The following is a 26,800-nucleotide window of genomic DNA, read 5'->3' as shown; positions in this document are numbered from 1 at the left end:
TTTTGTCTCCTTTTCAACGTTTTTCTAAAATTAATCCATTTTTTAGTTCATAAAACTTAATTTTACATCTAATAGATCAATTAATTTTTTTGAAATTGTATATATATCATAGACATGAACTTAACCGGCAATTAATTTTTTTGAAATTGTATATATATCATAGACATGAACTTAACCGGTAACAGTTAAAAGATTAAACTACAGTAATTTAATGACAAGCCAAAGTTGGAGTGGACGTTAGAGTCAACAAAATCCTTAATGGAAGGTTGTTTCATAACCACAAAAGGAAAAAGGAAGAAGGATGGCGTTGGACGACACATCAAATCAAAAACCAAACTCAAATAGAAAGATAACAAAAATTAAAACTTTGAAGAAACAAAGCAGCAAAGCAGCAATTGGCAAGTGGCAATTCCAAAACTGTTCAATTAGTCCACACTTAGAACCATGAGTTCACATGCAACACTGATTTTCAGCCATTAAATTTCATTATATTTTCTATGTTTTAATTTTATATGTAAAATAATGTAGTTGTTTGACAGAATTTTGGCATTAAAAATGCATAAAAAATTGAACTTTTTTATTTTCTTTTTCATGTTTCACCTAATTAGTCAATGTTTCAACGTCGCCCAAGAATACCCATTAATGGCAGCGTTGGAATATAGCACCCACTGTGAACTTTACCTTTGCGTATGAATAATCTCTTCCATTTTTCCAAAACGGCCTAGAGAGAGAGATAAAGAGAGAGTAAATCGATACCCATCAAGGTGAAGCTCGATTTCAAGGTTCGTTCATTGTTTTCTATTCCTTAAATCTCTTTTTCTCTTGAAATTTTGCTTTCAGTTTCGATTTATGTGTTTCTGGGACTTCTTATGTGGGGTTTGATTCTTCTGGTTCTTCTGAAACGATTCTTTTTTGGGTATTTGATTACTTTTGCTAATTTAAGCTGAATTCTGTGTTATACCTGTTTTTGGTTGTTCATTAATTCATATGGAGTTTGTAGCACTGTTTTTTATGTTCATATTTGTCAAGTTTGTTCATCAGATAATGAACGCATTTAACTCTGTTTGTCAAGATATATGGAACTTGAATCCCCTTTTGACACTTTTGCTTGGATAATTTGAGTTTAAACTGAGAAAATCCTGTGATAAAGCTCTGATTATGGCAAAATGGTGAAAATTACAGGTAAGGGATGGCTGAAAGGAGAAAAGTTCGTCCAGATTGTATCTATGTTTCTAATCCCTTTCATGAATGCACTGAATATTGCATACAAAAAACAGCTGAAAGCAAGGCAGGAAAGGATAAAAGGTCTAAAGGTAAATAAATCTCTGGATGTTCCTGAATTTCAACCCCTGTGGCTTTGTTTATTGTTCCATTTACGAGATGAACATGTTAGGAATCACGACTCTCCACATTGGTATGATATTGTCCACTTTGAGCCTAAGCTCTCATGACTTTGCTTTGGGCTTCCCCAAAAGACCTCATTCCAATGGAGATAGTATTCCTCACTTATAAACCCATGATCTTCCACTAAATTAACCAATGTGAGACTCACTCCCAATAATCCTCAACAATCCTTTCCTCGAACAAAGTACACTATAAGCCTCCCCTGAGGCTTATGGAGCTCTCGAACAGCTTCCCCTTAATTGAGGCTCGACTCCTTTCTCTGGAGCCCTCAAACAAAGTACACCCTTTGTTCAACACTTGAGTCACTTTTTTACTACACTTTCAAGGCTCACAATCTTTGTTCGATATTTGAGGATTCTATTGTCATGGCTAAGTTTAGGGCATGACTCTGATACCATGTTAGAAATCACGACTTTCCTCAATGGTATGATATTGTCCACTTTGAGCATAAGCTCTCATGGTTTTACTTTGGGCTTCCCCAAAAGGCCTTATTCCAATGGAGATAGTATTCCTTACTTATAAACCCATGATCTTCCACTAAATTAACCAATGTAGGACTCACCCCCAATAATCCTCAACAGAACATTCTAAACTTTTTAAAAAATTGTTAAACAAAATGATTAGTTCTGTTGGATTGTTTTTGAAAAATGTCACAATAAAGCCTGAGGGACCGAAGTTTGCTGTGTTTCATTACTGAATGGATATCTACTTTCTCTGATGAATACCAATGTGTTAAGAAAGCACGTGCAACTTTTAGGTGGTTGAGGAAAGTGTTTGCAATAAAGTGTTATTAATATCCATCAATAATATCAACAGTTCTGGTTCGGCTAAAGTACTCTAGCTAGGACGGGGCCGATTAAAGCGAATGAGATTTCTAGAATAAATGTGGAAGTTCTGAGCTCTTAAAGACTGGAATATTTAGGAGAAGAATTCACTTTTGTTGAACTGTTCTATTAAATTACCCTGATTTGATTCTGCTGATCTTTGTAGTGGACGATTTTGAGTGTTGTTGGGGAATTTTGGGGTAGGAGTTCTTTTGCAAGCAAATCGTGCATGTATTAAGTAGTCTTCGTTGTCTTACGAGGGAAACAAGAAACTTTCTTTGCCTGAAATGAATACTATAGCTCGAGGTTCGACTGTTTGCCTGATGGCTTCTTTTTAGGAAGTCGTTTGCTCGTGCGTGATGCCGTTTGTTGTGTGGTTAACGGCTAATCTCGAAAGAATACGATAACTAGGATGGATTGTGGATTATTTATGGAGTTCTTGTGTAAGAGCCCAAACCCACCGCTAGGCAGATATTGTCATCTTTGGGCTTTCCCTTTCGGGCTTCTCCTCGAGGTTTTTAAAACGCGTCTGCTAGGGAGAGGTTTTCATACCCTTATAGAGAATGATTCGACTCTCTCCAACCGATGTGAGATCTCACATCTCGTTTCTGTAAAATCAGCTGAGAATGCAGACTAGCTTATCTTTTTTGATTTTTTGTGCTACCAGGATCTTTTAGGCTTGATATTTCCAAGTCTTTTGGAAAGAAGAAGGGGTCCCGACCAAAGCCTCCAAAAGACGTTGATGGTGGACGGTACTCAAGCACGGTTCCTACCGAAGCTCGTTCACACCACACACGTGTCTCTCCTAAGAAAAATGTAGAATCAAGAAATGGTGATCATATATCCCCGACCAAAAAATTTTATTCAGAGGAAATCCATCCCGATGATCCTAGTCTTGCTGTCGAGCAACACGACACGCCTCGAATGCCTTCATCTGAAAGTATCATAATGGTGCGTTTTTTACCTCTCCACCCCCAATTAATAACAGTTTTATGTTGTATTAAAATGTTGATCCTGCAGTTGTCTTTCTTCTTCTCAGCCTGACTACACAGAGGATGCTCCAAACCAGAGTCCCATTCGGAATTCCGCTTCCGAGACGAACAATAAGAACGGGGTCAAGAACCATGAAGCATTTTTTAAGGATCTTACACCCAACGGTAATAACGGTAAAGAAAGTTTTCAGAAGCGTTCTAGTGAATCGAACTTCAGCTTGTCTGGTTTGGAACAAACTCTAGTAGACAGCGACGAGGGCGAGATCGAGTCTGTAAATTCTGAGCTGTCTGTTCCAGTGGGAAAGTACAGTGTAAAATCCAGCTTCTCCTCCATCCTGACATCAATCTTCGAAAAATACGGAGATATCGCAGCTACCTGTAAACTGGAATCCGTTTCCATGCGCTCGTACTATCTCGAATGCGTGTGCTATGTGATTCAGGAATTACAATCCACTGAGTTTCATCAACTGACCAAATCCAAAATTAAAGAACTGTCAGCAATTTTCAAAGACGTCGAGTCCTCGGAAATTAACGTAGCGTGGTTGAAGAGTCGCCTTAATGAAATTGCAGAAGCTGTAGAGCTGAGAAGTCATCACCGGGCCATTGAAGCCGCAGAGGCAGACTGCAAGCAGAATTTGGAAACAACAAAGAAAGAACTCGAGTCCCTAATGGCGGATTTGGCATTGAAAGAAAAGGAGGTCTCTGAGTCGAAGACACGAGTAGCAGAAACGCAAGCTCGGTTAAGCGAATTAGAGCTCAAATCGTCTCAGCTGGGAGAAATGATCACATCCATCGACTCCAAGGTACAAAAATTTAGATCCAAATCATTCTCTGGTGATCTGTTATGATGAGGGAGGGATTAGTAGTAGATTATATCATCACTTATAGATCATATCAGAATCAGCCTGCCATTTAGTTTTATAGATGTTGTTTAAAGCTGTATCATCTAAGTAAGTGTATTGCATACTAAAGCATCATATCATGTAGCTTGAGAATTCTCCAACTTCCATGTTATAGAAAAGCATAAGCTTCTGGGTTTTGTTTGTTTAGCTCTAGAGAGAGGTCAAACTTACCGCTAGCAGATATTGTCTTCTTTGGGTTTTTCTTTTTGGGCTTTCCCTCGAGGTTTTTAAAACGCGTCTGTTAGGGAGAGACTTCCACACTCTTATAAAGAATGTTTTGTTTCCCTCTCCAACCGATGTGGGATCCTACAATCCACTCCCCTTTTAGAGTTCAGCATCCCACTGGTACTCATTCCCCTCTCCAATCAACATGGGATCTCACTATCCACCCCCTTCGGGGCCTAGTGTCATTCCTCTCTCTAATCGATGTGGGATCTCACAATTCACTCTTTTTCAAGGCCTAGCGTCCTTGCTAGCACACCTCCCAGTGTCCACCCCCTTTAGGGCCCAGAGTTTTCGCTAGCATTCATTCCCCTCTCCAATCAACATGGGATCTCCCTATCCAGCCCCTTTGAGGCCAGCGTCGTTCCTCTCTCTAATCGATGTGGGATTTCACAATTCACTCCCTTTCAAGGTCTAGCGTCCTTGCTAGCACACCTCTCAGTGTCCACCCCCTTTGGGACCCAGCGTTCTCGCTAGCACTCATTCTCCTCTCCAATCAACATAGGATCTCCCTATCTCCACCCCCTTTGAGGCCTAGTGTCGTTCCTCTCTCTAATCGATGTGGGGTCTCACAATTCACTCTCTTTCAAAGTCTAGCGTCCTTGCTAGCACACCTTCCAGTGTCCATCCCATTGAGGCCCAGCTTCATTCCTCTCTTTTTAACTTGTGGGGCTTAAAGGGGAACCTGTGAGTGGTGGTGGTGGGGCAATGGGACAACTGTGGCTCTATGGGTTTGACCCATCGAGGACCACTATGTTGCTGAGCCTCTCTGTCTGTGTTCAGTTTCAAGTGAAAAGTTGGATGCCTCTTGCAGCGCCCAAGAGAAAGAGACATAGACAGAGAGGCAATAAATATGTCAAATTCCACAATACCTTTTCTGCTATCTTTTGTTCTTTTCTATTTCTGTACAACAATTTTTTTGTTTTTTTTTTCTTTTTTAAAAATCTTACACCATATTTGAATAATATTAAATTATAAAAATACCTCTAAACTTTGCTTTTAACCTCTAATACACGTCTTAAAACGATCCTAAAAGTAAAAATCTCTCAAAATCTTTATAGATCAAGGTTAATTTTGTAACTTAAAAAAATATATATATATATATAGATATTTTTTAAACGAACATCAAAATTTAGGGGTATTTATGTAATTTACCACACGATTATTTCTAAGTAGGTTTATGCATCAAAGAACAAAATGATTTTGGTGCTAACTTTTGCAACCAATTTAAGCGTCCCCGATAGGACATAGCCCGACCCGAGGTTATTTTCGTACTTAACGTTACTTTTTTTTAAAGAAAATCAAACACGTGGCAGGATGAAATTCAAACCTATGCTTTTTGAAAGAGTTTTATAATATTATAACTCACGGTAAATTTTAGATAATTTCTAGTTGAATAATATTTTATTTCAAGATTAATGATTTTTGATAGGTAATTTGTAAAATTACCATGTGTGGGTTTATTAAACTAAACCTAAATCTAGATTAAAAAAAGTAAATATAATATATGTTTATAATAATAATAACTATATTTTAGTACTTTTTACAATGACAGAAGGCCAGCGTCAGTAAAAAAAAAAAAAAAAAAAAAAAAAAAAAAAAAAAGTGGATAAACCAATCAGAAGGCGACAAGGAAACTGTTTGGTAGTGGGACCCACATACCATGTGCTGTCGTGACATGTAAACGTTGGGTGGTGGGGTCCACTTCATGAAAATCGGTCCTTTTTTTTATTTTTATTTTTATTTTTATTTTTTCTTTTATGAAAATAGATTCTTCTCCCAATGTACAGTTTGGTTGGACTTTAGTCCAAATTTGCCCAACCAACTTTTTTTTCTTTTTTCTTTTTTCTTTTTTCTTTTTCCTTACTTTTATTATTATTATTATTATTAAAAGCTGCTATAGTAGCCCTTCTTTTACCTTTTTACCCCTCCCCTTTGACACGTGGCTTCATGCACTTTTATTTTTCTTGAATTTAACAAATAAATAAATAAAGAATTTAGAAAAATTCAGATATTAGATAGTATTTAATGTTTAAATGAGTAATAATAAATTCAGATCAGTAAAAATATTTAATGAGTTATAATAAATTAATGTTATTTAATCGAGAATATTTATAATTTAATGTGTAATAATGAATTTAGATCATTTAATCCTGTATTTAATGTTTAATAAATTATAATGAATTTTACATCCTTTTGTGTATTTAATATCTAATGGATTATAAGGAAAATATCCTAAATTTAATTTTTAAATACCATAATACAAATTTCGTGTAAATTTTATACATTTGAATAATAACCGCTTAAGTCCGAGTAAATATTGTCCACTTCAACCCGTTATGTTTCGCCGTCAACTTCATAATTTTAAAATCCGTATATTAAAAAAAAAAAAATTTTAATTTGTTTATTACTTATACTCTTTTATCATGGGTCTCGTTTAATAATTATTTAATTTTTAAGTTTTTTAAAATTAAATTTAACACTCATTTCAAATTTTATTTTGTACTTCAAATTTAACTAAAATTAAAAAAAATATATATGATATTATTGTTGCATAATTTCCTTAATTTTCATATGGTAATATATATATATTAAATTTAGGATATTTTTTATTTCGTGTAACCTTTATACCTTTGAATTAATATATATCGTAAAAATCAACACAACTATCATTCCAATACATATGGTCAAATTATATGTAATGACTCAAATCCACTATTAGTAGATTTTGTTCGTCTCAGCCCATTATGTATGTTGTCAGCCTCACTATTTTAAAACGCATTGAGAAGTTGTTTTTAATTTGTTTATTACTCTTTACTCTTTGGATATTGGTCTCCGTTAATAATTATTTTATTTTAAAATTTTTAAAATTAAATTTAACACAAATTTTAAATTCTATTTTGTACGTGAAATTTAACTAAAATTTAAAAAAAATGAAATTATTTTGCATAATTTCCTTAATTTTCATATGGTAAAATATTAATTTTTTTTTTTTTTTTTTTTTTAATTTGATAGGCGAAATAACACAGACAAAAATAAACCAACAAAATATTTTAAAAATTAAATAAAATAACATAAACACTCAAACAGCCCATCATCATCATAATCTCTCAGGCATCACACAACCAGACATCAAATAATAACGAAGAACTAAAAACATGCCTTCCTCTTCTTCCTTTTCTTCCTCTCAGTTGGTCGGGTTGCTGCGGAATGATCCCAACGCTTTAATGGCGGCTGCTCGGAGAATGTACTGGTGGTACGCCGCTGCCGCCAGTGCTCCCACGAACGGACCCACCCAGAAGATCCACTGCATAAATCCAACAAAAGGGTTACTCAAATTCAAATTTATTAACTCAAAATCTCTCCCGGCGACGACTTACATGGTCGTTCCAGGGTTTTTCACGGTTGTAGATCACGGCGGCGCCGAAGCTTCTAGCCGGGTTGATTCCGGTGCCGGTGATGGGAATGGTGGCTAAATGAACCATGAACACGGCGAAACCGATCGGCAATGGCGCCAAAACCTGTCACATCAAGAACAAAGAAGATTTTGAGCTTCAATTGATGAGGAATTGAAAATTTATGGAAGGGAAGAAGAAATTTACAGGGATGTGAGAGTCACGCGCGCTTCTTTTGGGGTCAGTAGCAGAGAAAACGGTGTAAACAAGAACAAACGTTCCGATTATCTCAGCGCCGAGAGCTGTTCCCCTACTGTAACCAGAATTAACGGCGTTTGCTCCGCCGCCGTTGTTGTTGTAATCGTGCTTCATGAAAGCTTTAACTAATCCGACGCCGACGACGGCTCCGGCGCACTGCGCCACCATGTACCCCACCGCTCTGATCAGCGACACCTTCCTCGCCAGAAACAGCCCGAATGTAACGGCCGGATTAATATGACCGCCTGCAGAAACCAAACCCTAAAAATCACAAACCCTAAATTAACGGAAATCAGAGACCAAACCCTAAGTTACCGGAGATTCCGGCGGTGCAGTAGACGAGGACGAAGATCATGCCGCCGAAGGCCCAGGCAATGCCGAGGATTCCGACGCCGTCGCACATTTTGGTCTGTTTGTTGTTGCCGATGACGGTGGCGATGGTGACGTAGAGGAAGAGGAGAGTGGCGATGAACTCGGCGATTAGAGCTCTGTAAAAGGACCAGAGGGTGAGTTCGGCGACGTCGATGAGCGGCGCCGGCGGTGGGTCCACGTAGTCCTTTCTCAAGCTGGACTGTCCCTCTTCCGTCACCTCTTTCGACATTGTTTCAAATTCCGGCGAGTGAACGGGGAAAATTTGCAGGGAGGGTTTGGTTGCTCTGGTTTCGGTGATGAAATGAGGAAATGGTTGTGTTTTATGGCTAAGGCTAAAGGTCAAGGGTATTTTCGGAATTTTGTGTTTATTGTTTTGAAATGAAATTTGTTGTTTAAACAAAATTAAACATTTTTTTTAATCTCAATTAATATTTAATGCAAATCGGTCGTTTAATATGTTTTTTTTTTTTTTTTTAAGAAATTGATGTCACCCTATATAAAATTATTTTATTAATTTTCCGCTATTTATTTCATTTTTTATTCCTACAAAAAAAAATTATTTATTTTTGTAGAAATTAAGGTGAAAATCGAATAATATTTGGAAGGTTATAAGGTTTTTTTTTTTTTTAAGAAATTGATGTCACCCTATATAAAATGCCTATATTAGAGGAAGGTTTTTCACATCCTTATGAATGGTGGTTTGTTCTCCTCCCCAACCAAGGTGGGACATCTTAATAAATGAGGCGGAGATAGAGCTAGACAGAGATTCAAGTGGGAAATATAATTTCATCCCCATTTTCTCCCCAATTTCCTGTCTAAGCGGGTAATTACCTCTTTGTTCGAGGTGGGTCCTCACAGGTAAAATGGACATTTCTATCCTCATTATAATACATTTTTCAGTTCATTTATGGACCTTTCCTTTACTAAGACATTTTGTCTTGAACTCGAGAGATAATTGTGGGGTATTCGTAATTCTAATATCATATATCTTAACGAGTCATCGAGATATATTCACGTTAGTTTATTAAAATTAATTCAAATTTTTAATTTAAAAAATTATATAAAAAGATTGAAATTGTAGAGAGAGAAAGGGAAAGTAGGTAGGGTAGAGAAGGGAAGGAAAGGGTACAGCGAGACCATGTGAGGTTAATGATATTAGGAGGAGGCAAGCGATTGGGCGAACAGGAAGAACGCCAGCCTGGCATCCAACTAAGCCTCTCCACTCACTCTCCCTATTACCCTTTCATTGTCTTTTTTATTTTATAATAAATAATAAATAATAAATAATATAGGCTAAAATTATAAAAATACTTTTAAAATTTTCATTAATAGTTTTCAACCATTTTTTTAAGTTAAAAAACACACTATAATTAACAAATAATTATTAAATTTTAAAATAACGTTAATATCCCTTTATTTTTACAAATAAAAATGTTGAATTTTTTTTATGACGTAAACCATTTATTAATTTAACTTATATATAATAAAAAATTAGTTTATGGTTTTAAATTTTGAATATAAAAAATTATCTAGTATATAATATATATTATTAGACGCCATTTAAAATGGCTTGTGGAGCCTATCATCATCATAAAATAATAATAATAATAATAAGTATTATTATAATCAAAAGTAGAAACTCCACTTTATATTAAAATTCTACCTATTTTATTATTTAGTTATTAGCCTAATATTTATTTGTTTCTTTTGCATGCCGATGTATGAAAAATATAATTTTTTTTATTTATAAAAAAGAACAAAGATTTTATTAATAAATGTAGTCTAAGATATTAATTTATTATACACAGAGATTTGTGTCACACAATTCAAACTTTTTAAATTATTTTCGCTCTTCGTTCAAGTTTTATTATTGATTTAATTAAATATTTGTTCGTTTGGGTCAATTACATATCAATTCTATCGTTTTAACTAAATTTAAAAATTCATTTCTAAATTTTTAAATAAAAGGGTGATATTTTTTATTTTTCCTTTAATATGATTTATTATTATTATTATTATTTTCTTAAATGAGTATAACAGAGGGTTACAAGGCGGCATGATTTGATTGGTTGGTTATTATTTAAAGAATATTAATTATTTTCGTAATTGAGAAAAGAGGAAGTTTTGAGTGGGATAATAAGTATGGTGGATGATACTGCTTCAGCACTCTGATTTTTTTAAAAGTAATAATTTTAATTTTATTTAAAATTATCCAATCAGCCGTCTCTAAGCAACATGGATAAGGTGTCCGACAATTTAATAATAGGTACGACAGACACATTTATCTGTCATAATCCCTACTTTTACAAAACTTATGTCTTTCTTCCAAATTAATTCTTTTGGTCCCAAAAATAGTTTCAAATTATTTATTTTTATTGCTTTTAAAAAAAAAAATTAAAAATGCTATTAAATTTAGGAGGATTAGAGTCTAGAGGTAGCTTTTTTTTTCTTTTTTAATTTTGTATTTTTAAATCTTTAGAATATGTAATTTGTATTATAATTCTAATATATACTATTTATTTTACTTCAAAAAAATAAAAATTAAGTATATCTTAATCTACCTCTACTAATAATTATACCTAATTTTTAGTTGAAGGTAAGGATTCGAACGCCTTTGTGACAAATGTATAATATTCGGAGACAATGCTAAAGTGAGCCTGACTTAAATTTTCATGCCTCCTCCACTTATTGTACTAATAAAGTTTAAGATAACAACTCTACTTAACACCAAAAGCAAAATCACGAGAGTCAAACAATGTCAAACCAATAACATAATATCAATAAACATTTTATACTATTAAAATGAGTTAGATTATAAGCATTCTAACTCAGTTTTATCGATTTTTATGATATAATTGAAATATTGATATATATAGGTAGATTACCACAACAATAGAACACTAAAAAATATAAGCACAATTTACATATAAGCTTAAAATAAATAACTAAATTAAACCATGCTAATTTAAAAAGAGAAGAAAATATAGTGTGGTAATTATTGAGGGAGGAAATAAAAGTAGCAAAATGTCAACACCCTTACCTACAACTCCACCTAACTTATGGTTAAAAGGTAATGATATCATCCAACATTGTTGCATTATTGGAGTAATTAATCACCATTCTTAAAGTTTTTTTCTTTTTTGATTTAACCTTTATAATTATTATTATTATTATTATTATTTTTACAAAGATAAATTTGTGCATTATATCAAATCTTTGATCACAAGAAATATATGATAAGCATTTAGACATAGGTGAAAGGTTAACATCAAAGTCACTCTTAGAAGCAAGGTCTATTAGAGTTTGAAAACAAAATTACACCTTACTCTAATAAAATAATAATGATAATAATAATAATAACAATTTCTTGGTTTAGTGATGAAATTAAATATGGTATGCTTTAATCAAAGATGCCATACGATTTAAACTCCTTTAAACCATAGGGATTTAATTAAAATTAAAACGATATCGCATGGATTAAATATATAATTCAAACTAATATATTTGATGTTGTAGAACTAACTAGGTGATGGACTTGCATTTTCAACCAAAGAGATAGATACGCACATTATAATCAATTGTCCAGAGTTCGACACTCATCAAATTCACTCAATCGTAAATAGAGTTTTCATTTACCTCAAAGTCTACAATGCTTGCGATTGGTGCTGAACGATCTTAACGTAAGTAAGCACCATCGATTCACAGCTTTGACACAGGCAATGCTGCAAAGACCACAAATTATGGTAGTATGAGAATTGAACTATGATAGCCAAGCTGGTTTTAAGTTCGGGTTAAATACTACCTTAGTTTTCGTACTTTTAAAAGGTTCTTTCTTATTCATGTACTTTCAACTTTGTTCATTTTGATCTTTGTACTTTTAAAAAACCGATCATTTTAATTATTGTTTGCAAAATTTTAATATAAACTTTATAAACTTGATTAAAAATGAAGGGCAAAAATGGTCACAGATCAAAATGAATGGACTTAAAATAAACAAAGTTGAAAGTATAATGATCATGATAAACCAAAAAGTACGAGGATCAAAGTAGTATTTAAACCTTTTTCAGTTATATACCCAAGGCTTTTGCATTCACAATGCTCGGAGACGCAGCTGGAGGTGGAGCATTCTCATCAAGGAATGGTTCTACTCGGTTCGGATCGGCCCAAACGGGATATTGTTTAATTTTTCCCTGTGGTTAGAGAAGCCAGTGTTTTAAGCTCAAAATGCAAGCCAGATCAGAAGAACAATCCAAATGAAAATAAAATAAATTTATGGGGTCCAAAGTTATAGGTTGCACACCAGAACATTAAGAGCAGCGAGTGTCGCCATTCCTTCACGAGTCCACTACATGATGGTTATGAAAGAAGGTCAATGCTTCTGTAAGGATATCCTCATTTCACCGTCAAACTAGGCAGAGATTTACCTTGGAAGCGGAAGCAATGTGAGGTACAATGATCGCATTCTTCATATCAGCAAGCCCAGGTTTCATGTATGGTTCATCCTAACCAAAGAGTGATGAAATTAGACATGTTAACCTACTACAGTTAAAGAGAAAGTGAGCGACTCGTAAGTAGAAATACCTCGAAGACATCGAGGCCAACTCGAAACATCGGATTCTCTTTTAAATGCTCGACAAGGGCTGCTTCATCGATCACGGGTCCCCTACTACAGTTAATGAGAATTGCATCCTGCAGTTATAATATAATTTAAAGAAAACATAAGTTTAAATGTAATCAATCAGGAATCCCTGTAATACGGTCGAATAGGGTCGGGAGAATCAAAACTATAATCGAAGGTTGAAAAGAGCCTTAGCAAGCTTCACCTTCTTCATGGCTTTAAGACTTTCTTTGTTCACCAGATGGAAGGTGGTTTTATCCAGTACTGGATGAAGACTTATCTATAAATCCGAAGGAACGCACAATAGCAAATTTATGTTACATAAGGGAAGATGAGCTCTTCAAAACCATGTTAATTAATCACATCAAAGTCGTACCACATCAGCCTCTCGAAGCACCTCATCCATGGATGATGCTCTTCTCCATGTCACAGGAACCTCACCGTTGGCTTTTAGAAACTCGCCATAGGCTGCAATTAAACAAGCGTTTCAGCTAAAGGGACTCAAACTCATTGTTTTAAAGAATCGTCGATTAAGACATGCCTGTAACGAACTTTTCGAGTCTGGTTGACTGATAAAGATCAAAGTAGATCAGATTCATCTTAAACCCTTCTACCTGCAAGAATATAACAAGAAATCATGAAGGGAAAACAGGTGCTATACCATAAACTCATAAACAATTGAGTTAGGAAAATTTCCATCATTCTTGCATAAGCAGATCCAATACGACCAGCTCCAATCACACCAACAGTCTGGCCTTTCAGCAAGTTTCCAACAAACCTAGTAAAAAAATTACTTCAAATTTGTAGGGCCACTTTGGATGCCTATTTTTAAAAGATAATCCAAATCATGGCAGATACTCATACAAATTTGGAAGCCATCCATCATAGCGGCCTGCCCTCATGAACTCGTCAGCTTCAACGATCCTTCTTGCAGCTGCAAGAGAAAGTGAAGCTGCCAACTCTGCTGTAGTTTCTGTAAGTACTCCCTAAACAAATAAGAAATGAATGATCTAAATACCTGCCTATATCTCAGTACATGCAGAATCAAATTTAAGAGGTACAAAATAACAATTCGAGTAGTAACAGTTTACAGAGCCAAATAAACTTACAGGAGTGTTTCCTACAGCAATACCATACTTATTAGCAGCGTTAACATCTACATTATTGTAACCAACAGCCATATTACTAAAAGCTTTGCCTCCGGCTCTGCTTAATGCAGAAAACAGCACCTCTCCCCAATCTTCAGTCAACTGAAACATCCAAGAAAACAAACCTCAGAATCACAAGTACGGAAACTCATTAGGAATTGTATGGCAACCAAACGTTTTTCCAATTTCAATCCATCAGGAGCCGCATGTAAACGCTCAGATATCATCACGTTTAGATTCTTAAAATCCTATAATCAACTAGTTTTAATGTAGAGATTAACCTTCCATCTCTTCTTTCCTCTACGACTCTAATCTATAATTCATTCAAATCGACTCAAACTAGCTAATATGGATACAAACTTTCTGATTGACAAGAACTAGTACGATTAGGTTCAAATACCTGTCCAATAACGCCGTCGCACTTATCGCCGATGAGAGCAACAATATCCTCCACCGAGAGTATCGTCTTCTTCTCGGTACAGATCTACAACACGAAACGAATGCAAAAAATTTAATCCACATCAAAATTGCCGCCAGGAAGCGGAAACAGGCGGGAAACAAAGAGAAAAACACAAGAAAAATTACTTCAACTCGGCAATCTTGTTCGATCAAGAGATTGATCCAGCGAGTTCCAGGCATAGGCTTGGTGCTTACAACTCTGTACTTTCCATTAGGATTCCACACTTCAATTTGAACCGGCTTCGCCATTGGAGCCAAACCTTCAAAGCTTCAGAGCTCTTCTCCACCGCTAAAACTGTGCAATTGCTGAAGCCTTCCATTTCAGTTGGTTTTTAAAAATTTCTACTATAATCAGGTACAACGCAAGTACAGTAGGAGGTCTTTTATATCCAATAGAATCTGAGAAAATTGATGACTATTGATTTTTCGTTTGTTTGACCATATGATTTGGTGGGCTGTGTTGTAGTGGATTTTGGATTTGGAGGGATTTGTGTCTCTGCTTTGCTTCAGGATGGAAGTTGTTGGACCTCTCGTTTTAGTGAAAATGGATAATAACGATATAGTCCTTTTAAATTCGCGCCACGTTAGTCCCTGCTATCCTTAGTAGTTTAAATTACGGAAATACCCCTGAATACTTGGGCCATATTATTAATTTCGATTTTATATTTGATTTAAAAATTATTGAACAATATATATATATATATATATATATATTTTTTTTTTTTTTTTTTTTAAATATCATTTTCTATATTTTGTTCTGTCATGGTTTATAACTACTCCTCGTCGTATTATACCTAGCTATCATTTAGATCTAACTCTATTCAAAATTCTAGGGTTTATCTCAGCTTTCGACGCTCGTTCGATGATTGCTGAGCGATTTTCAGAGGTAATGATAACGTGGTTGATTTTTCCTCATTCGCAATCGGTTTTGCTATAGCATCAGTGGCTCTATCTAATCGCTCTCCCTTCCCGAGCGTAATTTGTGAGATCCTACATCAATTGGAGAGAGAAACGATATATTCCTTATAAGAGTGTGAAAACCTCTTTCTAACAAATGCGATTTAAAAACCGTTAGGCTAACGACGATGCATAACGAGTCAAAGTGGACAGCATCGGTTAGTAGTAAACTTTGACTATTACAAATGGTATCAGAGCAAAACACGAGGCGATGTGCCGGCGAGAATGTTGAGCCAAATTTTACGAGCTTATACGTACAATATAGCATCGATATATTTAAATTCATAATAATTTATTTTTATAAATTATTTTCAATTTTTATTTAATTAAGTATGGTAGTATATGAGCCCACGTTAATCTCACTGAACCAGAGAAAAATAATATTAAAATTAAAAAAAAAATGGGGATTTCAATTTTCTGTTGGAACTGTTTTGCTTGGACTCTATCTTCCAAGTACCAACTTCACCACCACCCTCCTTTTGCGGTCACCTTCGACCCTTCTTCTTCCTCCGCCGCCGGCCCAAACGACGGCGAAGAGACGCTATGGAAAGGCTTCTGTATTCTCCTTCTCCGACCTTCCTCAAGATTAACCTTAATTCATCTCTTACTCTTCTTTGGTCTGGTCGCATTGACTCTCTGAAGCTCAATTTTCCCCTCCCGACGCGCCATGGACTCAAGCCGCTCGGTTTGACCTTCTGTAAGAATGAGAAGCCTTCTAGGTCTTCGTTTTGTTGCCTTTCTTCCTCGAATTCGTCGAGTGATTCGATTTTCCCGTCCGATTCTCTTGCCGGCTCGCCTAAGCTTGATTTCCTGGAACATTTCGCCGGAAAGGAGAAGGTATTGGATTGAAATGCCTTTCTGTTCTTTTTGTGGTGTTAATTTCCGGTTCTTCGTTGCTTTTCATTTGATTATCAGATAATTGGATTACGTTGGGATTATATATACCGTCTTATTCACCGTGAAGCGCTTTATATTGATTTTAGGTCAAGTTTGGTGTACTGTGAATTGGTTGCTTTATAACTCATTCAGTTTGGATTAATTATCGAATTGTAGGTCACTTTTCTTGAAGTCTCGAGTACTTTTTTCACTTCATTGCATGAATTTTTGCCTAATCATACGAGTCGTGTGAAATATCTGCTGTGTTGCATTGCTTAGTTGGATCTTATTTCAGGATTCCATGAAATCACTGAGAAGAATAACTGCGATTTAAAATTTTGTGATATTAAATCAGCAATGTCTCTAATGAATTACAATTACCAGCGACGGCTTCATATGTATACCCTTGCATTGTACTACTCTAAAATTTCGGATTATTCTTCAGTTGTCTTAACAATCGAGTGAGATTCTTTATTGAGAAATAAATGTTGAAAGTGTTCTTAATGACGAACGATGGATATGATCAGAGAAATTTCTGTTTCATGCTGCATTCCTCTTTTATTGTCAGCGGTACACATTGAAATTAAATATTCACCATGTGGTCACAAACTCACAAACAGATACAGAACACAGACGCAGCAGTGGTTACGAATTTATATTATTGTTTGTCGCCTTATCCTTTTCTGATCTTTGGATACCACGAAAAACCCTGCCCTATTCACATGTTCAAGCATCCTTGGCATTTATGAAGCAATATGATGAAATTTGTGAACGATTTCGAACACTTTTCAAATTGGTTTATTTCCATTTAAGCCCAATACATATCTGTTACGAGTTCATGGATTTAGCAGAATGGACAAACATGGCACCAGAGAAAACTTAGTGTTCATATTATTTAGCTATGAACTTACTAAATATGATGAAGAACAAAGACCCTTTTGGCTGTAGTTGTTACGAGTTGATGGATTAGCAGAATGGACAAACATGACACCAGAGAAAACTGAGTGTTCATGTTATTTAGCTATTAACTTATTAAATATGATGAAGAACAAAGACCCTTTTTGGCTGTAATTGTGTTTTTTATTCTTAGAGCTAATAGAATTTCACATGTTGTTAATCTTCATATAGGTGAAAAGGTCACTCTGTGTTCTTTCTGCTCTTGTTCTGATCCTGATCCAACCAGTCTTTGCGCCAGCAGCTTTTGCATCCTTTCAAAATGCAGCAGCTAAAACTGGAGGTCCTGCAGCTGCTGTAGTTGGGCGACGACTGATCCAGAGTGAACTATTAAGTAGTGCTTGGACAGGGTTCTTTGCTGGTTGCTTACATACACTATCAGGACCAGACCACCTTGCTGCTCTTGCACCACTTTCAATTGGCTGTAATCGCATGGAAAGTGCTGCAGTTGGGGCACTTTGGGGGTGTGGCCATGATGCAGGTCAGGTCATTTTTGGCTTACTATTTCTACTTTTAAAAGATAAGCTACACATTGAAATTCTCAGAACTTGGGGCACAATAGTAGTAGGTATGACTTTATTTATAATAGGTGTTATGGGTATTAGGGAAGTTTCAGAAGTCCGTACACCATGTGTGGCTCTAGAAAATGGTGAGTGTGATGTCGGCATCTATGAAACACTAGAGAAACCAATGGTTGTGGGAAAGAAAAAGAAGAAAAAGATTGGTTTTGCTACTTTTGCCACTGGAGTTGTCCATGGTCTGCAACCTGATGCACTTATGATAGTCTTGCCTGCCCTTGCCTTGCCTTCCCGTGTAGCCGGCGCTGCCTTTCTTCTTATGTTTTTAGTTGGAACAGTTCTTTCAATGGGAAGCTATACTGCTTTCATAGGCTCGTTTAGCGAGGCGTTGAAGGACAGAGTGCCTAGAATAACTGAAAGACTGACCTGGGCTGCTTCTTTTGTAGCCATTGCTCTTGGTCTTGCCATTATCATCACCCAGTTTCTTGGTTTTAGCCTCTACTGATCGGCTTTACCCACCACCACACGCTATTATCCTTTCCCCTAGTCCCTTTCAGCGCCAGATATAAAGTTATTAGTATTGAGGAGTAGCAAAAATTCTCTCTCAAGATTTATCTTTACTGTCCCCTTTGGATCTTGTTTGTAGTACGGATCTCAAATTGTTTAAAAAAGGTTGCCATGATCTTCTTCCTGTGGCCATAATCCAAATCCAAACCCAAATACCCCATTCAAGAACAGTTAAAGATTGACATAGTTCTGTGCAAAATGGCTAAAAGACTTGATTGAAATCTGTGAGATGGGTTCATTTTTTGTTAGATCTTCTGCCTGTGGCCATAATTCAAATCTAAATCCAAATCCCCCATTCAAGAACAGGTAAAGATTGACATTAGTTCTGTGCAAAATGGCTAATAGACTTGATTGAAATCTGTGAGATGGGTTCATTTTTTGTTAGATCTTCTGCCTGTGGCCTTAATCCAAATCCAAATCCCCCATTCAAGAACAGTTAAAGATTGACATGGTTCTATGCAAATGGCTAAAAAGACTTGATTGAAATCTGTGAGATGGGTTCATTTCTTGTTAGATCTTCTGCCTTTGGCCATAATCCAAATCCAAATCCAAATCCCCCATTCAAGAACAGTTAAAGATTGACATGGTTCTATGCAAAATGGCTAAAAAGACTTGATTGAAATCTGTAAAATGGGTCATTTTTTTGTTAGATCTTCTGCCTGTGGCCATAATCCAAATCCAAATCCAAATCCCCCATTCAAGAACAGTTAAAGATTGAGAAGGTTCTGTGCAAAATGGCTAAAGACTTGATTGAAATCTGTGAGATGGGTTTTTTTTTTTTTTTTTTTTTTTTTGGTTAGATTGAGAAAGTAGCACTATTTTCTGTATAGGTTCATGTAATGGACAGGTGTACTTTGTATTCTTTTTCAAAAAATGTTTTCAAACTACTACTACCATTCTTCTTCCCCAAGCCTCTCATTGTTTATTTCTTTTTGTTGAAATGATGAGTGATCTGATCTTATCTTGAACAATGTGTTTATGTATTCCTGATGTGATGTGACTTAGATTGACTAATGAAAGTAGTTTGGACTGGGGAAAGACGACTTTGAATTTTCCCAAGCACATTAATGGATGAACTGCATAGTGTTCTTCCTATCTCTTAGTTTTCAAACATTAATAAACAATTAATGCCTTGTTTACTTAAATTTGGAGATAAGAATGGAATGAATAGTGTCCTATTCATATTCCATTTCACCTTTTATTCATGTATACAATTATTCTTCCTTACCATTTGAATACAAATTAGGTCCGGAAATGATGTAGTGATGACTCGTAAGATCATTAGGGTGTTTTAAGTTTATGGTAACTCGTAAGACCATCGGGGTGTTTTGAGTTCCTGGTAATTCTAAGACCATCAGGGTGTTTTGAGTTCCTGGTAATTCCAAGACCATCAGGGTGTGTTTTGAGTTCCTGGTAATTTTAAGACCACTAGGGTGTTTTAAGTTTTTGGAATACTGCTGCAGGTCACAATTTTTGTCCTAATTCAAGGATAATTTAGTATCATCTTATCTAATATCAAGGTAGTATTACACGGATTTTTGTTTTTTGGTATACTATTTCCTTTTTTGATGTGAAACTATATTCGACGTACGAATGTCTTCTCTCAAATAGCTATTTAGTCATCGACTTTCTAAACCTACGAAGGAACTTATTCTCATCCAAATCAAATCTTCTCCCGAATATGATATCCAAACCATCGAGCATCGTCCACATTTATATTCCACCCACCACATACGTGTTGAAAAACAAAAAGAATAAAGAAAAAAGTGAAATTTAGGAAATCCAAAGATAGGGATGGGTGTATGCATGGTAGGTCCACCCCCATATTGATGTGTGCAACAATTAGAACCCCAAACTTGAAATGTGGAAGCAATGTCCTCCAATATTCCTCTTTTCTCCTTCATGCCCATGCCCTCCACTTTCATTTCCTTGAGCGGGACCCGGCACTCGAGAGTCCTTGAATCTCTCGACGTTTCTTTACTTTGAATTTTAGTCTATATACTGTTAAAACGATCGTTTTAAATTTTGTACCTCCAATTTTTTAATCTAAGTTACGAGAATTTGAAGTATGTCTTAATCATACCGTCTTCCTACCCAAGGTTATATACTGTGAGCCGTTGTTATTTCTCTCTTGCTTGCTTATATAACGTCTCTTTCGAAAATCTCTCTCTACCCTTGTTTTCTAAAACCTTCTCTTAAAATCGAAACCAGAGGCTCGAGCATACTTCGCTTGGCCGTACGCGACGCAAGAACGAATTGGCTTAGCTCACTTTGCCCTCGTTTTCTAAAACCTTATCTTAAAACCGAGGCCAGAAGCTCGAGCATAGGTCGCTTGGCCGTAGGCGACACAAAAACGAATTTACGTCGCTTGGCCGTAGGCGACACAAAAACGAATTGGCTTAGTTCACTTGTCGTTGTAAAGTGAGTGTCATACAATCGCAAATTCGCTGTGTGATTGTGACAAGTGTGAACGCTGTCTCTTTTTCCAAATAAAAAAACATATAAAATCACTTTTTTTAAATTTTAGTGAATAAAAAGAAAAAAGAAAAAGAAATTGTGTGGTAATCTCCCACGATTCTGGGAGAGTGAAACGGACAATACATCTCGGGAATTTTTTAATTTAAAAATTGAAATAAGAACCACATACTGTTGTAAACCAATCCATTACCGCCACGTGTGATATATTTAAGGTGCATGGTGTATGCGTAGCACCAGAATTCTTGGACGACATATCGGAGTAATATCCGGCCCTAAACTCAAAAACGCTATTTTCCAACCTATATATTTATTTTATTTTAATTCAGAAATAAAATAAATAGAATTAAATATTAGAGATTCATATAATTAAGACATTGTTTGGTTAAATTGTGTAATTAATTAAATTAACTTAAATTAAATCCCAAAGGGTTCATGTTTAAATGATGATTCAACTGACCAAATATGGGCATGTGTTTGGTTGGATCATCATTAATTTGTGCACATTTGTCACTAAACCTCCAAAATAATTTTAATTATTTTAACATTTCATTCAAAAATTATGGGTAATCTTCAACTTCAGTATGATCGTTATTCATTAGTGCTTCGTTTATGCGTGATAGTGCTATAGCGAACTCATCATTCATTAGTGTTTCGTTTATGCGTCTGATAGTGCAATAGCATAAACTTCGAAAGAGAATCGTGTTAAAATTTTTGAATTAGGACGTGGCTGCTGACGGTAACATTAGGGAGTCTAGAGACGTCGGTGGGGGTCTTGAAAAGAGTTATCTTTTCTGTTTAAGAGTCTCCCCACCCTGGAAATGGTTGAGCCGTAAGTAGGGTAAGCTACTGGAAGAGCACCACACTAGTGTTTCGTTTATGTGTCTGATAGTGCAATAGCGTGAGCTCCAAAAGAGAATCAGGTTAAAAAAATTTGAACTGGAACGTGGCGGGATGATAACGTCAGGAAGTCTAGAGACATTAGCAGGGGTCTCGAGAAGAGTTATCTTTTCTGTTAAAGAGTCTCCCCACCCTGGAAATGGCTGAGCCATTGGTAAGAGTCTCCCCGAAATGGCTGACACAGCCCCTGCAGCCAAGAAATGGAGGGATTAACGAGATTCAAAACTACTTAATTTATAAAACTAAGACCATTCACAATAATTCGACACAAAATACTTTTTTATTCCAAAATAAAATTATTCAAACATCCAACAAATATAAATGGGTCAAAGTCAACAAGAACTGATTAAAAAAAGGCTTATCAAATAATTTTAAATAAATAAAAAAAGTACCCAAAAAAAAAAAAAAACATAAATCAATAAATTAATTAATAGGAAAATAAAAGAATATCCGAATTTATATGAACAAATGGAACCAAACAAAGCTCTGAAACAACCTGACAAACAAAACCCAAAATGGGTCACTAAAAATTACCATAACATAATCAATTAAATCTTCAAAACCCAAGAATTTTGTTCATCAAATTAAAATAAATTAAATAAATAAATAACCTTTATTCAAAAAATTAAATAAAAAATCAAAGAATTTGGAAAAGAAAAAAGATACTCTGTCTTGTAATAATCTGTCCACTTCATTTTGGTAGAATTTCAAAGTACAATTTTCCAATCCAAAATCAGATGAAACAGTAAAAAAAAAAAAAAAAAAAAAAAAAAATTAGAAACGTTGAAGAACAGTGCCTTCTTCTATTGACATTTTCCTATCTGATTTTCTCGCCTTTTCCCGGGAAAGAAAATTTCTGGGTTTTTCTCAGAAAATCATCGCCTCTATGCTCGCTTTCTTACCCGTTCTGCAAACCGGACAAGAATCCACGACCGTTTCACAATCCTTACAACAACACAGATGCCGACAAGGCAACAGAATCACTGTCGAATTCCGATGATTACACTCTCTGCAAATCATCCTGTTCTTCATTCTCCCCTGTTCCAAAACAGAGCACCCTGGTCGGATTTCTTCCTCCACGGCGGCGGCGGAGTTCATGTCGCAGCAGGATTCTGCATCTTCCATGGAATTAGAAGCTTTTTCTCTCATTTGATCTAATGTGTTGTTGAGAGACATGGCCATGGCTTCGTTTTCTTGAGCGATTTTCTGCCATAGTTGATTCTCTGTTTCTAATTTTCTCAGGAAAATTTCGAGCTCCATTGTTTTCTTAGCAGCTTTAGCAATTTCCTCTTCTTTTGGCCGTAACAAAATTGCTGCTTTCATTTCGATTTTCTTCATTAATGATGTAATTTGTTGCTTTCCTTGTTCTCTCAACGCCATTCTTAAGCTCTCATTCTAAAAAAAAAAAAAAAAAAAACAGAGGAAAATCAAAATCGTGATGAAAAAAAAAAACAGAGCATTCTCATAAATTCTGTAATGGGTTTGATTCAAACCTGAACTCTGATGTAATAATCGATCTCTTGTCTCTGTTTCTCAACATGAGCACTCACACATTGAGAAAACCCCGCCGCTGCAACCGCCGTTCTGTTGGGATTCTTCGCAAAGCTAAAAACAGAGCCACCGTCACCACCACCAGCACCACCACCATTACCGCCACCACCACCAGAGAAGAACTCAGTCGGCGGTTTCTGGAAGCAAAACGGAGAGACGGCATCCGTGGAGTTTCCGGCGAAGGGAAAGGCAAGGTTTTCAGGGTAGAACTGAGCGTGAACCGCCATGGATTCCGGCGACCCAGAAGAAACTAAATCAAACCCTTTTGAGAGAGATGGAGAAGAATAATGGGTTTGGATTCAAAACAGGAAGTCGTGCCGAAAATGGGAGGTTAAATGGAAAGAACACATATATACACACACACATATATATATATATATGTATATATATATTTTGATACAGAGAGAGAGAGAGAGAGAGAGAGAGATTTAAAAGGAGGGGTGGTGGGGGAGGGGGAACAGGGTAGGATACTATTTTTCAAAGGGGGTAGATTTTCTCTCTCTAGGAATAGGAGAGAGAAAGAGAGATGGGAGGGGAAAGGGAAAGGGAAAGGGAAGAGAAGGTACAGAGATGCAGATTTGGTGACTAAACTATCGGGGTCAGAGATTTCAGAGTCAGCAATATGGTTAGAGAGAGAAATTTGAGGAGAGAGAAAGCTTGAGGATGAGAGAAAATGGTGGACATGGACACAATTTCGTGACTCAGTCAGTATTCAATTTCGTGACCATCAACATTATTATTATAATAATTTAGGGGAGGAGAGAATCTCTAGATTTGTTTGTTTTTCTATCTTTTTTTTATTTTTAATTTCTAAAATATAAAAGTTTAGGGCTTTATTATACATTAAAAATATTAAAAATGAAAATTCACTTTAGTCCCGAGCCAAAATTTATAAATTTATTTGATACTTTCCACCGTATCAAAAGTTTATAAAGTTTAATATTTCAGTACTAAATTTATATATATCTATAGTTTATATTGTTACTGTATCGACAGACAGTTACTTTTGTTTTTTAAAGTGTGTTTTGTTTATTTTGCTCGTTGTGTTATGTTTCCTCGTAAAATACGTGTCATTAATTTTGTTTTCAAATTTTTTTTGTCGGTTGTTGTGATATCTCGCATCGTTTAAAAGGGGAACGAAGCGCTTTTTGTAGGGTATGAAAACCTCTCCTTAACGTATAGTTTTAAAATCGAGAGATTGCCAATGATACGTAACGGAAAAAACGAACAAAATATATTCATTTTTATTTTTATTTATTTGGGGTTGAGTAAAAAATAAAATTAAATAATTGGTTTTTTTTTTTTTTTTTTTTTTTTTGAGAGTTATATGGTCAAATTATATGGATTAAATAATTTTTTAATAGAAAAAATGTGATTTTAAAATATTAATAACGCGTGGAATATTGAATTGACGTAAATTAAACGGTCATGTGGAGACTTCATTTTGATATTCAATTCATAGTGTGACAAATTCCACGTTCATAAGTACTCTTACAATTATTGATTAAAAAATAAAAGTTTTATTTTTATTTTTTAATTTAAATATGGAAATGATTATTCAAATATGTGTTTTAAAAAAATTAAATTTATTAAATTGACTAATTTAAAACAATTTTAAAATTAATGATTTACGTTATATGTAATGTGTCTCGAACTTATCGACTTTTTTAAACATGTTTTGAAGTTTTTACGATTAAGCCACTGAACAAGAAAATGTATTACTCATTTCAATTATCTTACATATTTTTTAATTATTATATATTTAGACTGGTCTGATTCAGATGTTCTCTCGGTTCATCCATCTATCCCTCACGGTTCAGTTGAGTTGGGTTGAAATTTGTTTTGGACTAATCCAAACTTTCGAGTTGATTGAATTAGTGACACAAGCAACGTGAATAGAGTTCACAACCTAACCCGACTCGACCTAACCCAATCTGGGTAGAGTTCAAAACCTAACCCGACCGAACTCAACCCAACCTGGATAGAGTTCAAAACCTAACTCGAACCAACCCAACCCCACAAACGTTAAATATAACTTTTTCTTTTTTGTTGAGTTGTAGCCCTGTTTTTAGGTTGTTCATGTTGACCCAACTAAAACAATGCCTAACTCTCAAGAATGAAATTCTCGATTTTAAAAAAATTCAACCCAACCTCACCATTTACCGTTTGAGTTAAGTAGTTCAGATAGATGAGTTATCAAGTCATATGAACACTCCTACCTTATTTATTCAATCGTGGTACAGTACACCAATTATCCAACCCACCATTTTGTCGGCAAAATTATATAAAATAATAATAATAATAATAAACATATACATAAATAAATGAAATTCAATTATTTCTCCCCCACAGTCAAGGTCTGCATTCATAGTCCATTTCCATTGTTTGCAGCTCTTAATAATAATAATATATTAAAGAAAAATAAATAAATACAAAATGAATAATGGTTTTATTACAATTAAATCTAATTCAATAATTTAAAAATAAAAATAAAAATAAAACACGCTATTTTTATTTTTATTTTTTAATTAAAAAATAATAATACACATGAAAGAGTGTGTAAGTTGGTGCTGCTGGTTAAAGTACTTTTACGTGATATTTGGTTGAAAACTTTTTCTTTTTTTAATTAATAATAATTTTTTATTTTTTATTTTTTATTTTTTTAAATCTTCCCCAAATTAATTTCTCTCATTTCAATGTCAAACTTTATACCTAAAAGACAACACGAGGAATTATCGATATATGGTTTCAATCTTTTAATTTTTATTCACTTTTTTCTTTAATTTTTATTTTTTAACTTTATCGATTTTATCGTAAAAAATTAAATGAAAAAATAAAAATTAATTCTCTATCTCGAGAACTTCGCGACATTATAACGCTGAAAATTTAATCATTTTACCTTTTAATCAAAGTCATCTAAAAAAAATTATTTAAATATTTCAAAAATATAATTATAAATTAGGAATATAAATACCTAATTTAATTTATATCATATTTTTTGCTTTTAATTTAATTTAATTTTACATTTATTGTCTATTTTTTCTTTTAGGTAACAATATATTTTGTAATATCAAGGTTAGGCCCTAGCTTCTACTAAACTTCATGTAATAATAATAATCATAATAATAATAATAATAATAATAATAATAATAATAATAATAATAATAATAATAATAATAATAATAATAATAATGTTAATGATGATAAATAATACAGGAAATAATTGTAATAGCTTATAGTTTACAATTTCTCTATTCATTAAAACCTACTTTTTTTATTAAGGTGACATAAAATGAAAATTAAAAGACTATAAATGTCAAATATTTATTTTTCTATAATTATTATTATTATTTATTAAATCTAAGGGTCAAAGGACGAAGCTATCCTTAGTGACCTCGCAATAGGGTA

At 34.6% G+C, this 26,800-nt stretch overlaps 5 protein-coding genes across 6 annotated transcripts; 2 read left to right on the top strand and 3 right to left on the bottom strand.

The window, feature by feature from the left end:
* Nucleotides 1–610: 610 nt before the first annotated feature.
* LOC111776291 (uncharacterized) lies at nucleotides 611–4,269 on the top strand. The gene is made up of 4 exons (XM_023655706.2): nucleotides 611–782; nucleotides 1,183–1,313; nucleotides 2,896–3,179; nucleotides 3,268–4,269. The coding sequence occupies exons 2-4, from the start codon at nucleotides 1,190–1,192 to the stop codon at nucleotides 4,066–4,068; spliced, it is 1,209 nt and encodes a 402-aa protein (XP_023511474.1). The 5' UTR covers nucleotides 611–782; nucleotides 1,183–1,189; the 3' UTR covers nucleotides 4,069–4,269.
* A 3,111-nt stretch (nucleotides 4,270–7,380) lies between these two features.
* On the bottom strand, nucleotides 7,381–8,680 carry LOC111776475 (aquaporin PIP2-7). Its single transcript, XM_023655923.2, has 4 exons — nucleotides 8,313–8,680; nucleotides 7,947–8,242; nucleotides 7,725–7,865; nucleotides 7,381–7,651 (listed from the first exon to the last, which is right to left on the bottom strand). Exons 1-4 carry the CDS (start codon nucleotides 8,596–8,598, stop codon nucleotides 7,532–7,534), a joined length of 843 nt encoding a protein of 280 aa, XP_023511691.1. The 5' UTR covers nucleotides 8,599–8,680; the 3' UTR covers nucleotides 7,381–7,531.
* Nucleotides 8,681–11,846: 3,166 nt separating this feature from the next.
* Nucleotides 11,847–14,913, bottom strand: LOC111811219 (glycerate dehydrogenase). Of its 2 annotated transcripts, none has more exons than XM_087118188.1 (13): nucleotides 14,721–14,913; nucleotides 14,536–14,619; nucleotides 14,097–14,237; nucleotides 13,852–13,973; nucleotides 13,685–13,765; nucleotides 13,529–13,602; nucleotides 13,364–13,455; nucleotides 13,193–13,267; nucleotides 12,951–13,058; nucleotides 12,794–12,871; nucleotides 12,670–12,714; nucleotides 12,428–12,559; nucleotides 11,847–12,091 (listed from the first exon to the last, which is right to left on the bottom strand). In XM_087118188.1, the coding sequence occupies exons 1-12, from the start codon at nucleotides 14,841–14,843 to the stop codon at nucleotides 12,437–12,439; spliced, it is 1,146 nt and encodes a 381-aa protein (XP_086974314.1). In that variant the 5' UTR covers nucleotides 14,844–14,913; the 3' UTR covers nucleotides 11,847–12,091; nucleotides 12,428–12,436. The 2 variants fall into 2 exon arrangements, with proteins under 2 accessions (XP_086974314.1, XP_086974313.1); XM_087118187.1 differs by having other exon boundaries at nucleotides 12,445–12,559.
* Nucleotides 14,914–15,950: 1,037 nt separating this feature from the next.
* Nucleotides 15,951–19,542, top strand: LOC111811217 (chloroplast protein FOR GROWTH AND FERTILITY 2). The gene is made up of 2 exons (XM_023697971.2): nucleotides 15,951–16,388; nucleotides 17,556–19,542. The coding sequence occupies exons 1-2, from the start codon at nucleotides 16,095–16,097 to the stop codon at nucleotides 18,402–18,404; spliced, it is 1,143 nt and encodes a 380-aa protein (XP_023553739.2). The 5' UTR covers nucleotides 15,951–16,094; the 3' UTR covers nucleotides 18,405–19,542.
* A 2,883-nt stretch (nucleotides 19,543–22,425) lies between these two features.
* Nucleotides 22,426–23,760, bottom strand: LOC111811930 (putative BOI-related E3 ubiquitin-protein ligase 3). The gene is made up of 2 exons (XM_087117890.1): nucleotides 23,335–23,760; nucleotides 22,426–23,236 (listed from the first exon to the last, which is right to left on the bottom strand). Exons 1-2 carry the CDS (start codon nucleotides 23,617–23,619, stop codon nucleotides 22,709–22,711), a joined length of 813 nt encoding a protein of 270 aa, XP_086974016.1. The 5' UTR covers nucleotides 23,620–23,760; the 3' UTR covers nucleotides 22,426–22,708.
* Nucleotides 23,761–26,800: the final 3,040 nt, after the last annotated feature.

The sequence above is a fragment of the Cucurbita pepo genome, chromosome 15 (assembly GCF_057944985.1).
Source record: "Cucurbita pepo subsp. pepo isolate OVF chromosome 15, ASM5794498v1, whole genome shotgun sequence".
In the NCBI taxonomy this organism is placed as follows: Eukaryota; Viridiplantae; Streptophyta; class Magnoliopsida; order Cucurbitales; family Cucurbitaceae; genus Cucurbita; species Cucurbita pepo.
This window is presented reverse-complemented; position numbering and strand designations above follow the sequence as displayed.

Excerpts from the sequence above, each read along its gene's own strand:
- LOC111776291 (XM_023655706.2), top strand. The coding sequence starts at position 1,190 with ATGGCTGAAAGGAGAAAAGTTCGTCCAGATTGTATCTATGTTTCTAAT. Across the intron at positions 1,314-2,895 it reads AAAGGATAAAAGGTCTAAAG|GATCTTTTAGGCTTGATATT; the intron begins GTAAATAAATCT and ends TTGTGCTACCAG. Across the intron at positions 3,180-3,267 it reads CATCTGAAAGTATCATAATG|CCTGACTACACAGAGGATGC; the intron begins GTGCGTTTTTTA and ends TCTTCTTCTCAG.
- LOC111776475 (XM_023655923.2), bottom strand. The coding sequence starts at position 8,598 with ATGTCGAAAGAGGTGACGGAAGAGGGACAGTCCAGCTTGAGAAAGGAC. Across the intron at positions 8,243-8,312 it reads CTGCACCGCCGGAATCTCCG|GCGGTCATATTAATCCGGCC; the intron begins GTAACTTAGGGT and ends TGGTTTCTGCAG. Across the intron at positions 7,652-7,724 it reads AAAAACCCTGGAACGACCAT|TGGATCTTCTGGGTGGGTCC; the intron begins GTAAGTCGTCGC and ends GGATTTATGCAG.
- LOC111811219 (XM_087118187.1), bottom strand. The coding sequence starts at position 14,843 with ATGGCGAAGCCGGTTCAAATTGAAGTGTGGAATCCTAATGGAAAGTAC. Across the intron at positions 14,620-14,720 it reads AACAAGATTGCCGAGTTGAA|ATCTGTACCGAGAAGAAGAC; the intron begins GTAATTTTTCTT and ends TTCGTGTTGTAG. Across the intron at positions 12,560-12,669 it reads TCGCTGCTCTTAATGTTCTG|GGAAAAATTAAACAATATCC; the intron begins GTGTGCAACCTA and ends CTCTAACCACAG.
- LOC111811930 (XM_087117890.1), bottom strand. The coding sequence starts at position 23,619 with ATGGCGGTTCACGCTCAGTTCTACCCTGAAAACCTTGCCTTTCCCTTC. Across the intron at positions 23,237-23,334 it reads ATTATTACATCAGAGTTCAG|AATGAGAGCTTAAGAATGGC; the intron begins GTTTGAATCAAA and ends TTTTTTTTTTAG.
- LOC111811217 (XM_023697971.2), top strand. The coding sequence starts at position 16,095 with ATGGAAAGGCTTCTGTATTCTCCTTCTCCGACCTTCCTCAAGATTAAC. Across the intron at positions 16,389-17,555 it reads ATTTCGCCGGAAAGGAGAAG|GTGAAAAGGTCACTCTGTGT; the intron begins GTATTGGATTGA and ends ATCTTCATATAG.